The 12,699-nt window shown below is 25.6% G+C and overlaps 2 protein-coding genes across 2 annotated transcripts; one reads left to right on the top strand and one right to left on the bottom strand.

The window, feature by feature from the left end:
• Positions 1-9,499: 9,499 nt before the first annotated feature.
• On the top strand, positions 9,500-10,296 carry K444DRAFT_124535 (uncharacterized protein). Its single transcript, XM_024870408.1, has one exon. The coding sequence runs from the start codon at positions 9,787-9,789 to the stop codon at positions 10,210-10,212; it is 426 nt and encodes a 141-aa protein (XP_024743611.1). The 5' UTR covers positions 9,500-9,786; the 3' UTR covers positions 10,213-10,296.
• Positions 10,075-11,289, bottom strand: K444DRAFT_551866 (uncharacterized protein). Its single transcript, XM_024876565.1, has 2 exons — positions 10,592-11,289; positions 10,075-10,539 (listed from the first exon to the last, which is right to left on the bottom strand). The coding sequence occupies exons 1-2, from the start codon at positions 11,169-11,171 to the stop codon at positions 10,382-10,384; spliced, it is 738 nt and encodes a 245-aa protein (XP_024743610.1). The 5' UTR covers positions 11,172-11,289; the 3' UTR covers positions 10,075-10,381.
• Between the last annotated feature and the right edge of the window lie 1,410 nt (positions 11,290-12,699).

Raw genomic sequence — 12,699 nt, 5'->3', positions numbered from 1 at the left:
TTTTAAAGAAACTAAAATAAAAAAGGCTCTAATTAGAATATTATTAAGAATAATTCCGGAATTAATAGAAAAAGAAATAAAAAGAATATTAAATAAAAATATTTCTAAAAAAGAAATAAAATAATATTTCCTAATAATAAAGAAATATATTCCTAAAGCTAAGAAATATTAAACCTAAAACTAGAAAGAATTCTGGAATATATAAGAACTTAAAGAAAATATATTAAAATACTAGATAAAAAAATACTTTTTATATCTAATTAAAAAGAAGCTAAATAGGAAAGTTATAAATTTCAGAGATTAGATAAAAAGAATACTAGAGAAAATAACTATAACTTTTAAAGAAAAAGATAATAACTATAGTTTATTTCTAGTTATAAAAATATATAAAATAAAAAATAAGAAAATTTAACTAATAAATACTAATAATAGAACTAGAAAAGACTCTAGTAAATATCTAGACTAGTTTAAGAAATCTAAAACTAGAGAATACTTATAAAAATATACTAGGAAATATAAGAATTATTTTTTACTAAAAATATTAGCTATTTTAAAAGATTTATAACTTATTCTAAAATACTTTAAATAATTAAATATTAGTAACTAGCTCTAGAAAAAGAAACTAGCTATATTTCGAGAATTAATAATTAATTAAAAAAAGGTAATTATATTTAATTAGAAAGAAATAGAAAAAATCTATAAGAATATTAGCTTATTTATTCTAATTAAAACTATTAAATATAAGGCCTAATAAGAAAAGAATTTCTTATATCCTAAAGCTCTAGTACTAGTAATAATAAAAAATATTATTAGAATATCTAGATTATAAAGTTTTTAAGAAATATAATAGACCTTACTAAAATTTATAGTTCTTAGTTATAAAAAAGATTACTAGAACTTATAGACTAATTAATACTATTATAAAAATGAATTTAGTAATTTTATAAAATACTAATTTATTTCTATTTACTAATAAAATCTTAAAGAAATTTACTAGATATATTTATATTTCTTTAATTAATTTCTTTTTCGAATATAATTAATTTATACTAGATACTTATAATAGAGATTTAATTATATTTATAATATTTCTAGAACTATTAAAAATAATTATATTATTTTAAAAAGCTACTAATTCTATTATATAATTTATATAAGTTATTATAACTATTCTAGAAAATCTATTTCCTAAAATTACTATATTATTTATTAATAATATTAGAGTTAAAAAACTTTATATAAATTATAATAGGTAGTTTATTTTACCTAAAATTCAATATTTTATATTTAAATACTTTTAAAAAGTAAATATAACCTTAGATAAAATTAAATAAGCTAGAGCTAGTATTAAAGAAAAATTATAATTCTATTATAATAATATAGTTATTATTAGCTTTATTTATAAAATACTTAAAAAAAGCCTTTTAAGTTTAGGAATTACTAAAATCTTAAAATAGGAATATTATAATAATATAACTAAAGGTAAGATATTTATTAAAATTATTATTTATTACTATATTTGAATTAAAGGCTTTATAATTATTACTAAATCCATTTATTACTTAATAAAAAAAGATATAATATAGGACTAGAATAATAAATAAAAATAAGCTATATAAATTTTTTAAGAAAAGCTTATTACTATTCTAATACTTTATAAATTATATTATAATTTATTAAAAAATTAGGAAATAATTATATTAGTAATAAATATTAGCCTAAATAAATAGAATAGAACTCTTAGTTAATATAATAATAAAGAAAAAAAGAAAGTTATATAATATAAGTTTAGAATCTGAAATAATACTAAATAAAAATATAATATTACTAAAAGAAAATACTAAAAGCTAATAAAGTATCTATAGAAAATATAATTCTAGTTATATAAAATTTATTTTATTCTTGAACTAAATACTAATATACTTATTATATAGCTAAGTAAAGCAGCTATAGATTTTCCTAGAGCTTTAGTTACTTACTAGCTAGTATAGATTTAATTATTTGATTTTAAAGTTAAGTATATTAAAGAAACTAAGTATATTATTACTAATAGATTATTAAGATATTTATAATAAAAAAGTAATACTAAAAATAATAAGGATATTAATAAATAATTAATAATAGAGCTTAATACTATTAGAATAATACTTATTAAATAGAAAGTTTAGTTAAAGAAAATAGTTCCGGTTTAGTTATATAATATTATTTTAAGAAATCAAATTCCTAAAACCTTTATTAGATATTTAAATAATAGTATTTAGTTACTAGAGATTAATAATTAAAGCCTTATTATATCTAGAAGCAAATTAGTAATATTAAAAAATAATAAAATCCGGAAGTTATATAATAAAGGCTATAGCCTTTTATATATAACTTCTAATAAAATAGTAAATAATAATACTAATTTCTATACTTTATTTAATAATCTAACTATTTTACTAGATTTTTTAAATAATAGCTATTTTAAATAATACTAGAATATTATATAATATCTTATAATATTTTCTAGACTAGAAGAAATATCTAAAGCCAAGTTTCGAAAATTAAATAAAAAGCTTTAAATTATAATATAAAAGATTAATTATTATAAAAAGTTATATCTAAAATATACTTACCTTAACTTATTATTAATAATTAAGAATAAAAGGAAATTATTATTAAAGAACTATATAATAAAATTAGATATATTAGAAAAAAAAATACTTTTTATTTAGTAGCTAGCTATTATTACTAGGAAAGTTATTATAACTATATATAAAAATATATTAATACTTATAAGGTCTATTAATATAAAAGTAAAAGAAAATAAAAAGAAGCTTTATATTTAATAAAAGCTATATTTCTTTTTTATTATTTTAGAATTAATATAATTAAATTACTAGATTATAAAGAATATAATTTACTAGTTATTACTAGAAATAACTTCTTAGGGTAAGTTAAAGCTAGATCTTTAAAGAACCTAATTAGTAAGAAGATTACTAAGTTTATTTAGAAAGAAATTATTTATAGATATAGTTTATTTAGGTAACTTAAGATAAATAATAGATTAGAATTTAAAGAAATAGTAATTCAGGAACTTAATAAGCTAGGAATTAATAGAATTATTATTTTAGTCTATAATTTTAAAGGAAATAATATAATTAAAAGAGAATATTAACTAATTATTTAAGTATTTATTATACTTATAATAAATAGAAAGAAGCCTTAGGTAAATTTACTATTATATATTTTATTTACTAACCGAATTATTATATATAAACTAACTAGATTTACTTTCTTTTATATAGTCTATAATAGGAAAGCTATATTACTTATAGAAATATACTTTCTAATCTAGAGAATATTTAAATAAAATAAAGTCTATAATAAAGAAATACTTCTAGAGATATATATAAAGTAAATATAAATAAAAGATAAAGATATTAAAAAAGCCAGAATAAAGAAAAATAGAAGATATTAAAAAAGAAAGAAATAGTTTAATTCTATTTACTAGATTTATTTAAAGCCTATTTCCGAAAAGAATCTAGTTTTTATATATAATATTAAATTAATAAATTAAAATAAGTTAAGAAATATAAAGCTATTATATTACTAGCTTAGCCTATATAAAATAAGATATATAAATTAACTAAAAGAATATTATATATTAGAAGAATTTAATAATATTATACTTTAAAAAATATATACTAGGAATTAATTTAAATAGTTTATTAAAAGAAATAAATTCTAGTACTTTCCTAAAAATAAAGTTAATTAGAAATATATATTTATAAATAAATATTTTAAGATAAATATAGAACTAGAAAAAGAAGTAGTTATAAAATACTATAAGTAAAATAGTATTTAAGAAATCGAGAAGATTATTTATATTATTATATATATTTCAGAATTACTAGAATTAGAAAGAATAAAATATATCTTTTTTATAGAAAACTAGAAAGAAGTATATAATAATAAAAGCTTTTCTTAATCTAAAATAAAACTTATTACTTTTAATTTTTTATATATCTTTTGTTTTTTTCTTCTAATTATTATTTATAACTTTTAGAAAATATTATTATTAGACTATTATTCTAGAAATCGGATAAGCTTTATTATTACTTATTTCTTACTATTATCTAATTACTATTACTAAATAGTATTCTTAATATATAAAATTCTATTACTAGATCTTGAGAATTAAATATAAAAGATTTCTTTTAGTATAAAAATAAATAGAGAATTAAGAGATTATCTTATAAACTCTTAATTTCGAACTATAGTAATAAATAGTAATTATATTTGAAATTAGGAAAAGAAGAAAAAAAGAAAAAAAGTCTTTTATATATATCTTACTAAACTAGAAATCTTTTAAAAGCTTTATTTGCTTTTTTAACTAGCTTTTCTTATAGCTTATACTAGTCTAAAGCTCGATTATAATATTTATAAATCTCGACTTTAACTTGAATTATTATTATAAGTTTCCTTATAATATCTAAATAAACTTCCTAATTAGAAGTTATATATAGATAAAATAGCTAAACTAGAAGCCTTATAAGAGAAAAGAGAAATCTTATTAAACCTAATAGTTATTTCCGAAAATACTTAATAATATATAATTCTGGAAATCTATTAGATATTAAATAAACTAGATCTACTTATTTAAAGCCTATTTTATATTAGAAAACCTACTTTCTTTTTAATATAACTATAGCTATTCTTAAAACTTATATTAAGGCTTAATTAGTATATTATATATTTTTATTTCTATATAAAAAGAACTTCTTTTATATAGAATTTATTCCCTAATTATAATATTATTTTATTACTAGAAATTATTTACTTTTTTAAAAAACTAGTATAATTTACTAATTCTTATTATTAATTTATTTCTTACTATTAAATATTATCTAAATAATTCCTATATTCTTAATACTAATTCGAAATACTTAATCTTTTTATATTCTATATTAACTTTAATATTAATTATTCCAAACTTAATAATAGTATTATAAACTTTATTTATATTATTTTATAGTTTTTCTTTCTATATATTCTAATATCTTTAGTATTATTTTTATAAATATAAATATTACTTTAAAGTTCTAACTAACTAAATAGTTTTATATTATATAAAGTTAACTTTAATAAGTACTAAATAAATATAATTAGCTTTTAGAAGAAATATAAATTAGTTTTAGAAGAAGTAATATCTTATTCTAAATTATTTCTTAATTCTATTATTCTAATTTCTTTTTTATTAATACTTATTTTATATTTTCCTAATATCTTTAATATATTTATATACCTTATCTTTTATATATTTCCTATATTATTTCTCTTTTTTTATATTATTTTTTAAATTAATAGAAATATTTCTAAATAAATAAAAAGTCGAGATATATTTATATTATAAAATTTTCATTATTTCCTTTTATATTCTAATATTTTAGATATTATTACTATATTTATATTTCTATTATATTATTTTCTTATTTCCTTATTATTATTATTTAGTTTAATTTACCTTAATTATTTCCTTAATTATATTTCTTTAGGTATATATATTTATATTCTTTTTTATAATAAAAGCCTAACTTTATATTTTATCTTTTATAATTATTTCTAATTTATAATTATATTATTTCAAATATATTTAATTATTATATCTACTTTCTTTATTATATATATTACTATTTTAGCTTTATTTTCTTATTAGAAAGAAAGAAAAACTCGAATATATATAATACTTTTATATAATTCAAGCCTATTCTAATTTATTCTTTATTTTGGAATATATTTAAAAGAAATTCTCGTAATCTCGAAAATATTTAATTCTATAACCTATAACTATTATACTAATAATACTTTTATAACTTATTAAGAATAATAAAATAGCCAAAGTATAAATTTCTTAAGCTAGTAAAGTATAATAGCTAGTTCTTATAAGCCGCAGTATTATTAAAAGCCTATAAATTAATAATATTAAAGTTTAGAATATTAAAAGAACTTAGGTAATTATAAAAGGCCTGCTAATACCAGAAAAGATAATTATAATTACTAAATTTAATATAAATATTCTAGATAAGCTAAGTAGTATATATAATAAGCTCTTAAAGTAAAAAACCTTTATTAGAAACAGAACTAGATTAGAATTAACTAAAGAGAAACTAAAGAACTACTAAGCTAATAATAGGGAATTCGAAAATATTATTAAAGGCATTTCTAAAAGCAGATAAGAGAAGCTTAATAAGATTAAGACTATAATAAATAGTTTTAATATTAAGAATTAGAATAGAATTATATTATATAATAAAGCTTTTAGCTAATATATTAATAATATCTATAATAACCTTAGTAAAAACGTTTATAAGAAGTTATATTTTCTTTTTAAAATAAAAGCTTTAATATATAAAGCTATTTAGTTAATTAATAAAGCTATTTTAAAGTATATTAAGAATAAGAAATATTAGAATACTAGTATATTTACTAAATTAGATATTACTAAGGTATTTAAATATACTAAAGCTATTTCGAAATATAGAGAATTAGAGTTTAAGCTATTATTAGCTAATAATCTTAAAGCTAGATAGTATATTTTTAATATTTCCGGAATCCTAATTAAAGGAATTTATAATAATAAGTCTTTTCCTGCTTTCCGAAATAAGCCTAAAGAATAGGCTCCTATTATAATTTCAGCTTTAATTTAATTAGATCTAGCTAAGAAAAATAGAACTAATTTAATAGAGCCTAGTAAGAAAACTACTAGTAAAACTAGTATAACTAGTATAACTAGATAAGAAGAACCTAATAAGAATAGAAAGTAAGCTAAGCCTAAGATTTCTAATAAATAATAGAGATCTAAGTATTAGACTAAATATAAGATTAGTAAAATAGAAGAAAGCAAAAAGAAATTCTTTATTCTAAAAAAAAAGATATTATCTAAAAAGATTCTTATAACTATATTTAGAACTAAGAAGTAAAAGACTAAGAATATTAAGTCCGGAGAACTTAATAAAGGCATTTAGTATATTTATAAGATATTAGCTAAATAAAAGTTAATACTTATTTAATAGAATAAATATATCTTTAAGGAAATATATAATAGTATTTTGAAACCTATTTATAAATAAGAATATTATAGGATTAATAATAGATTTCTTAAAGCTTCTTATATAGTATATACTTAGTAACTTACTAATATTTTCTCTATTAATATATAAGAGATTAAGGATATTCTAAAGCTAGTTACTAAGATCTATAAAGTTACTAAAAGCAAAAAGTATATTTCTATTATTTAAATAAATAAAAAGATATAGGATTTCTTTTTTAAGAATTAGGAAATTAAGAAATATAGATATAAATATTATATTTCTAATTAATTCTATTCTAATCTATAGCTCTAATTTAATACTATAGTCTCTATTCCTGAGTCTAGTATTACTAATCTAAATACTAATAGCTATATTTATAAAAAGAATTACCTAAAGTAAATTAAGAAGCTTAGTATTCGAGAGCTCTTAATAAAAGAAATAGAGATACTATAGTTTTACTTCTAAAAAAATAATATATTAATATATAGAGATCTTAGTAATAGCTACTTTATCTTAGCCTTTTAACTTTTAATAGTAAATCTATTAATATGGCTCGGATTTTATAAGGTATTAAGTAAGTATCCTATTTATCTAGTTACTTATTCTTAGCTAGCCTAATACTTTACTTCTGGAAATATTAATTATAATTAGTATAAAGATAATACTAAAGATCTGGCTATTACTAAAGCTTTAAATAGCGAATTCTATTTTAGTAAAAAGTATTAGAATATTAGCTATATTTTCCTTATAGATTATAAGAAGGCTATTATCTTTAGTAAGAAGTTCTTTAAAAATATTAATTATTTCTTTATTTCTAATAAATTTAAGCCGGAAATAGCTAAGAAAATAGGTAAGTATTTACTAAAGATAATAAGAAAAAAGACTTCAAATATAGTCTATTTAACTAGATAAATAAATGCCTTTAGCTAGGTAATTTATAAGTCTGAAATTATAGGAAAGTATTAATTCTCGGATAATATATAAGTTAAAGAATAGCTTAATAATAATTTATTATTTAATAGGCCTTTTACTATAATTTTAATAAGTCTAGTTATTATTAAGAATAAAATATACGAAAATAGAGTCTCTTATAAGGTTATTAAAGCCTCTTATTTAGAGCTTTCTTCTTTTATTAAAAGTTAATTTAAGAATATTATAGATAATATAAAATTCAAAAAAGCTATTTATTTAGAGTATATTAGTATAATTTATAATATAATTTACTATAATAAGCCTTCTTAATACCCTATAGTAAAGGCGGAAATTAAGTAATAGTTAAAGGCGGATACTAATTAATATAAAGAACTATATTGGATTTAATATAAGAATATAGCTAAGCAGGTTCGGATTACCTTTAAGCAAGTTCGGGAATATAAAATAAGACTATTTAAGAGTAATAAGTCTTATTTTAGGTATATAGAGAAGAAATTAAATTAACTAATAGAGGAGGATCCTGAATATTTCGTTATTTCGGATTCTAAATAGGATTTTTTTATTATTTTTAGTACTTAGGAAACAAGTATAAATAAATAAGAGATCGGATATAGTACGGCGGGCTATACTTATAAAAAATTATATTATTTTAGCGGTTTTGAGGTTTAGATTATATAGTAAAGGCTATGGCCTTTTATATATAACTTGCGGAAATCATATAAGAAAGCTGGTTTTTCTATAAACTTAGAGAATAATCCTTTATATATATTTAATTAATTGAGCTTTTATATACTATATACTATTTATACTTTACTATTTACGCTTTTGATTTATTATTTTGCTATTAAGTCACGTTTTGTACTCTAGTATACTTTATATAGGTTTTTGTCTTATTGCAGTTTCCCTCCCACATTAGCCATAATCTAATTAGATGATTTTTATGTTTATTATCCAGATAGCATTAGTAAAACTACCTCCTAAGATACTGGAAGTTTATCTTAATTAAATAATTAATTAATTAAATATTTTACTAGGATAGATTAATGAATCTTGGGAACAAGATCCTAGGAGGGGAATATAGTTATAATATATGCAGGGTCGCACGTAACTTAAGGGCATATAACGAACCTCGGATATCGCAGGTATTAATTAGGGAGATCGACGGCCCTTTAATATTATAACTAACTACTATTTATATTATATGTATTAGGCTTATAAATCACTAATTATATATATATTATCGGGGCCTCCTATTTAGAGGAGGCTTCTCTGGACCTTACAGGAGGGACAGAGATTAGTTCTGTACTGAATTTGATACTGTGGTTTCACAACTCACTGATTCATTCTATTGTCTTATTGCCTACCAACAAACACCTCACAGTGCGCAATGTCATACGCAATGTTTTTTCGGGGTTTTGGCAGGAGCATCGCTATCGGCCTCGGTACGAGTGGTGGCCGGATCGAGAAGTGCGAACCGAGCTTACCTTTTGCATCCAATGAGAAACAACCTCTCTTCAGTTCTCATAGCCGCAGTTAGAGACCAATCAACTCAAATCCGACGTCATTCTTTGAGGTTTTCTTTTTCAAATGGTATATAAGCTGAGGCCCTCTGATTACGCCGTTAAGAAATCACCAACAAGTATATCGGATACTTGGCACAACTGTCACTCGACAGCATTCTCCTGAAAACCGGCCCATCAAGACTTTGCCCTTCAACAGCAAGACTCCAAAACATCCATCCTCAGTTCAAACTCGGAAAGTATCAACTTACCCATCCAAAATGGCTTCGGCAAACTCCCAAACCCTCGAAGCAATGTGGGAATATCTCTCAACGCTCAATTCCAGCTCACCAGATTCCGCCATCCATACTTACACCCAGTTTTTCACCCCCACCGCAACCGCCGACCTCTCGGGAATGAACCAACCCCCAGCAACTTCCCACGACACCCTCGCAGCCGCGCTTAAAGCTCTTCTTACCTACTATGGCCACCTTGAGCGGAAGGTCATCGCTCATGTTGAAGGCGAAGAGGGATCAGTAGTCAATGCTATGGAGAACCGGTTGCTGATTGCGGGGGAGGTTGTGGAAGGGTTCAAGGAGTGTGAGGTCGTGAGGTTTGAGGAGGGGAAGATTAAGGAGTACTTGTTGTACTGTGATCCTGCGCCAATACTGGCTGTCTTTGCGAAGAAGGCTGGGGCCAACACGTAAAGATGAAGAGTTAGTGTAGATAAGTGGATGCAAGAAAAATATCCAGTGAGAGCTTGAAGAGTGGCTGTTATGCTGCACGAGATCTTTTCTAGAAACTTCAATGTACCATAAAAAAACAGTGGAATTAAAATATCTGCGCTCATTCTTGTTCTTGGAGCTCATGTGCACTCTACAGGCTTCCATCACCTCCCTCATAGGGCTTGACCTTGTTCATCAGCTTGATAAACGTGTCATCTCCGTACAGGTTCATCAATCTCTTCCCCTTCTCAGAATTTGCTGCCTCAACCCACCTAATGCGACTCGCATCATAAAAGTCAACATAGGTAGCTGTTTGATTTATCAGCAGCATTTCAAACATGTTTGGAGTAGCAAAACTCACGTTCACCAGTTCCGTCCTCCTTCGCCATCCTCTCCTTCAAGTACACCCACTGCACCTTAAGTTCCTCAAAGATCGCATCCTCCGAACCCCCCATCTTCTCCAAATACTTCTCCAGAGGCCCGTGATCCAGCTCTCTCGTTCTTTTGAAAAACTCCTTCGACCCATCATCCGGATCCAACGCATTCTTGTACACATCATAGCAAATCCAAAAATAGACCGCTCTGTTGGCCAATTTTGTGTCCCTCGCATGCTTCTTAGTTTCTTCGACCAATTTTAGGTCTGGGTAACCATCTTGTTCGGTAAATCTCTCGTTGAGAAGCTCAGCGATGGGAGTGCTGTCGTTCTTAGCGACGTGGGGAGCCTGCAAGATCTCGATGATAGGCACCGTGCAGTCGTCGTCTGGCCATGTAGGGGAGAGGAGCTTCTGGCAGGTGGGCTTGATGGCTGGGTAGGAGAGCTTTACGCACTCATAGGGGATGCGCTTGTAGTTGATGGCATATCGAGTGCGCCAGCAGGCTGGTGACCAGCACTTGGGCCCACTGAGGTCGTAGAAGCGAACGAGGGGTTCTTGGGAAGCCATCTTCACGGATAGCTTGGGAGTGGAGCGAGGGAGAGTATGGTTGGAAGAAGTGGGGCTGTAATGAAGAAGGAGGAGGTATTTATAGATGATGGTAGTCAGCTTCGTGCCATGCTGCGCCCCAGTGACATAGGAAGTGTAGTGGGGTGGTTCTTGCAGATCAATAGAACCCGCCTTCCTCTTTAGGCTTGTTAAACGAATTCAGGGTCGTCAGACTAGGCCCTTAACAACAGACATGGCTAACAATAATATCATTTGAATCCTGGAGGGCATATCAATCGAATGGTAAAAATGTGTATTAAACAATATTGGGAGAATGCTGATGCTGAGATTCCGGTGTTGAACCGCCCAGTGTTTTGCAACCCAAAGTCGGATAGCAGTATTACCTCGATAGAGAATCTCAATCGCCAAAGAAAATGGAGACTGAACCCCCGATTTGAGGAAGCCATTCAAAGGATTCAAGAAATGCGAGAAATGTTTTAAAACATAAATCACCGACCACAAGCGGAAGTCTCGACAACCAGAGTTGGAGGAAGTGCAATTTCGATGCAGGGCCGGGTACTGACCGGGCTGCCTGAGCTACAAAGGGCAAGGTTGGGCGGTCAACTAAGACTGGAAATGTTAGAATGAATATAAAATTACAACCTGCGAAGATACATTGAAATTCAAAGATGGTATGCTGCTGAGGAAATCCTAAGTGAGACGCGAATTTCTAAACTGTTCAGAAGTGGAGAGCATTTGAATGGGCTTGCGAGAATCTACTTCTCCAATCTCCGAAGGGATGATCTAAGTTGACTCTTTGTTTATTTATAATGTTATTTTGCTGGGTGGTGTTGGAGGTCGCTGTTGTTGGCGTATTTCTGCACAGCAGGTTTGGTCCCGAATTGGGGCTTCTTTATATGAGATTACAAGTGGAAATCCACAATATTCTGGCATCTAGTAGAACACCATTCTCTAACAAATTGATTAAGCACAAATCTCGATTTAGAAGTATCTGTCACTGAACACAATACATAAAGGTGGCCCTTCCTCTCAACCCATCTTACCATCCAACCTCCCACTCACACTCACACTCACAACAGCCCCCAGCTTTCCCTCCTCAACAGAATTAATCCGCGTTTAGAGTTGCCATCCTCCAAGGAAAATCCAAACAACACATCACCTGCGAAAACGCAGTTGTCAATACTCGAGTCTCCATCATGCTCAACGAGGCGAAGCAAAGGCTGCTCGCGAGAATGTTGTCTTTGCAGCAAGAATCCAAATTTTGGAAACCGAGAATCCATCAAGTGTCCAAATCTTGAATGAAGAGCGCTCCAACTTCCGTGGATGTCAAATTTGCTCTTTCTTCCCACTTCCTCGGAGCTTTAGCGCTGTTGGTCGGCCTCCTCTTTTTAGCAGATATGAAGAGTAAATATGAAGACAAATAGGCATCTAGGCAGCAGAGAATTAGTGAACAAGGAACATCTTTCCAAGAAGCTGAGGCCAGCTCAGCCATACCACCTCGTGAGCCAGAGCCGAACAAAACCGACTG

This window comes from Hyaloscypha bicolor (genome assembly GCF_002865645.1).
Source record: "Hyaloscypha bicolor E unplaced genomic scaffold K444scaffold_13, whole genome shotgun sequence".
NCBI classification, from domain to species: Eukaryota; Fungi; Ascomycota; class Leotiomycetes; order Helotiales; family Hyaloscyphaceae; genus Hyaloscypha; species Hyaloscypha bicolor.
Note: the sequence above shows the minus strand (reverse complement) of the source record. Positions and strands in the feature narration are given on the sequence as shown.

Coding starts and splice junctions, on each gene's coding strand:
- K444DRAFT_551866 (XM_024876565.1), bottom strand. CDS start 11,171: ATGGCTTCCCAAGAACCCCTCGTTCGCTTCTACGACCTCAGTGGGCCC. Junction 10,540..10,591: donor GGAGGACGGAACTGGTGAAC/GTGAGTTTTGCT, acceptor TAAATCAAACAG/CTACCTATGTTGACTTTTAT.
- K444DRAFT_124535 (XM_024870408.1), top strand. CDS start 9,787: ATGGCTTCGGCAAACTCCCAAACCCTCGAAGCAATGTGGGAATATCTC.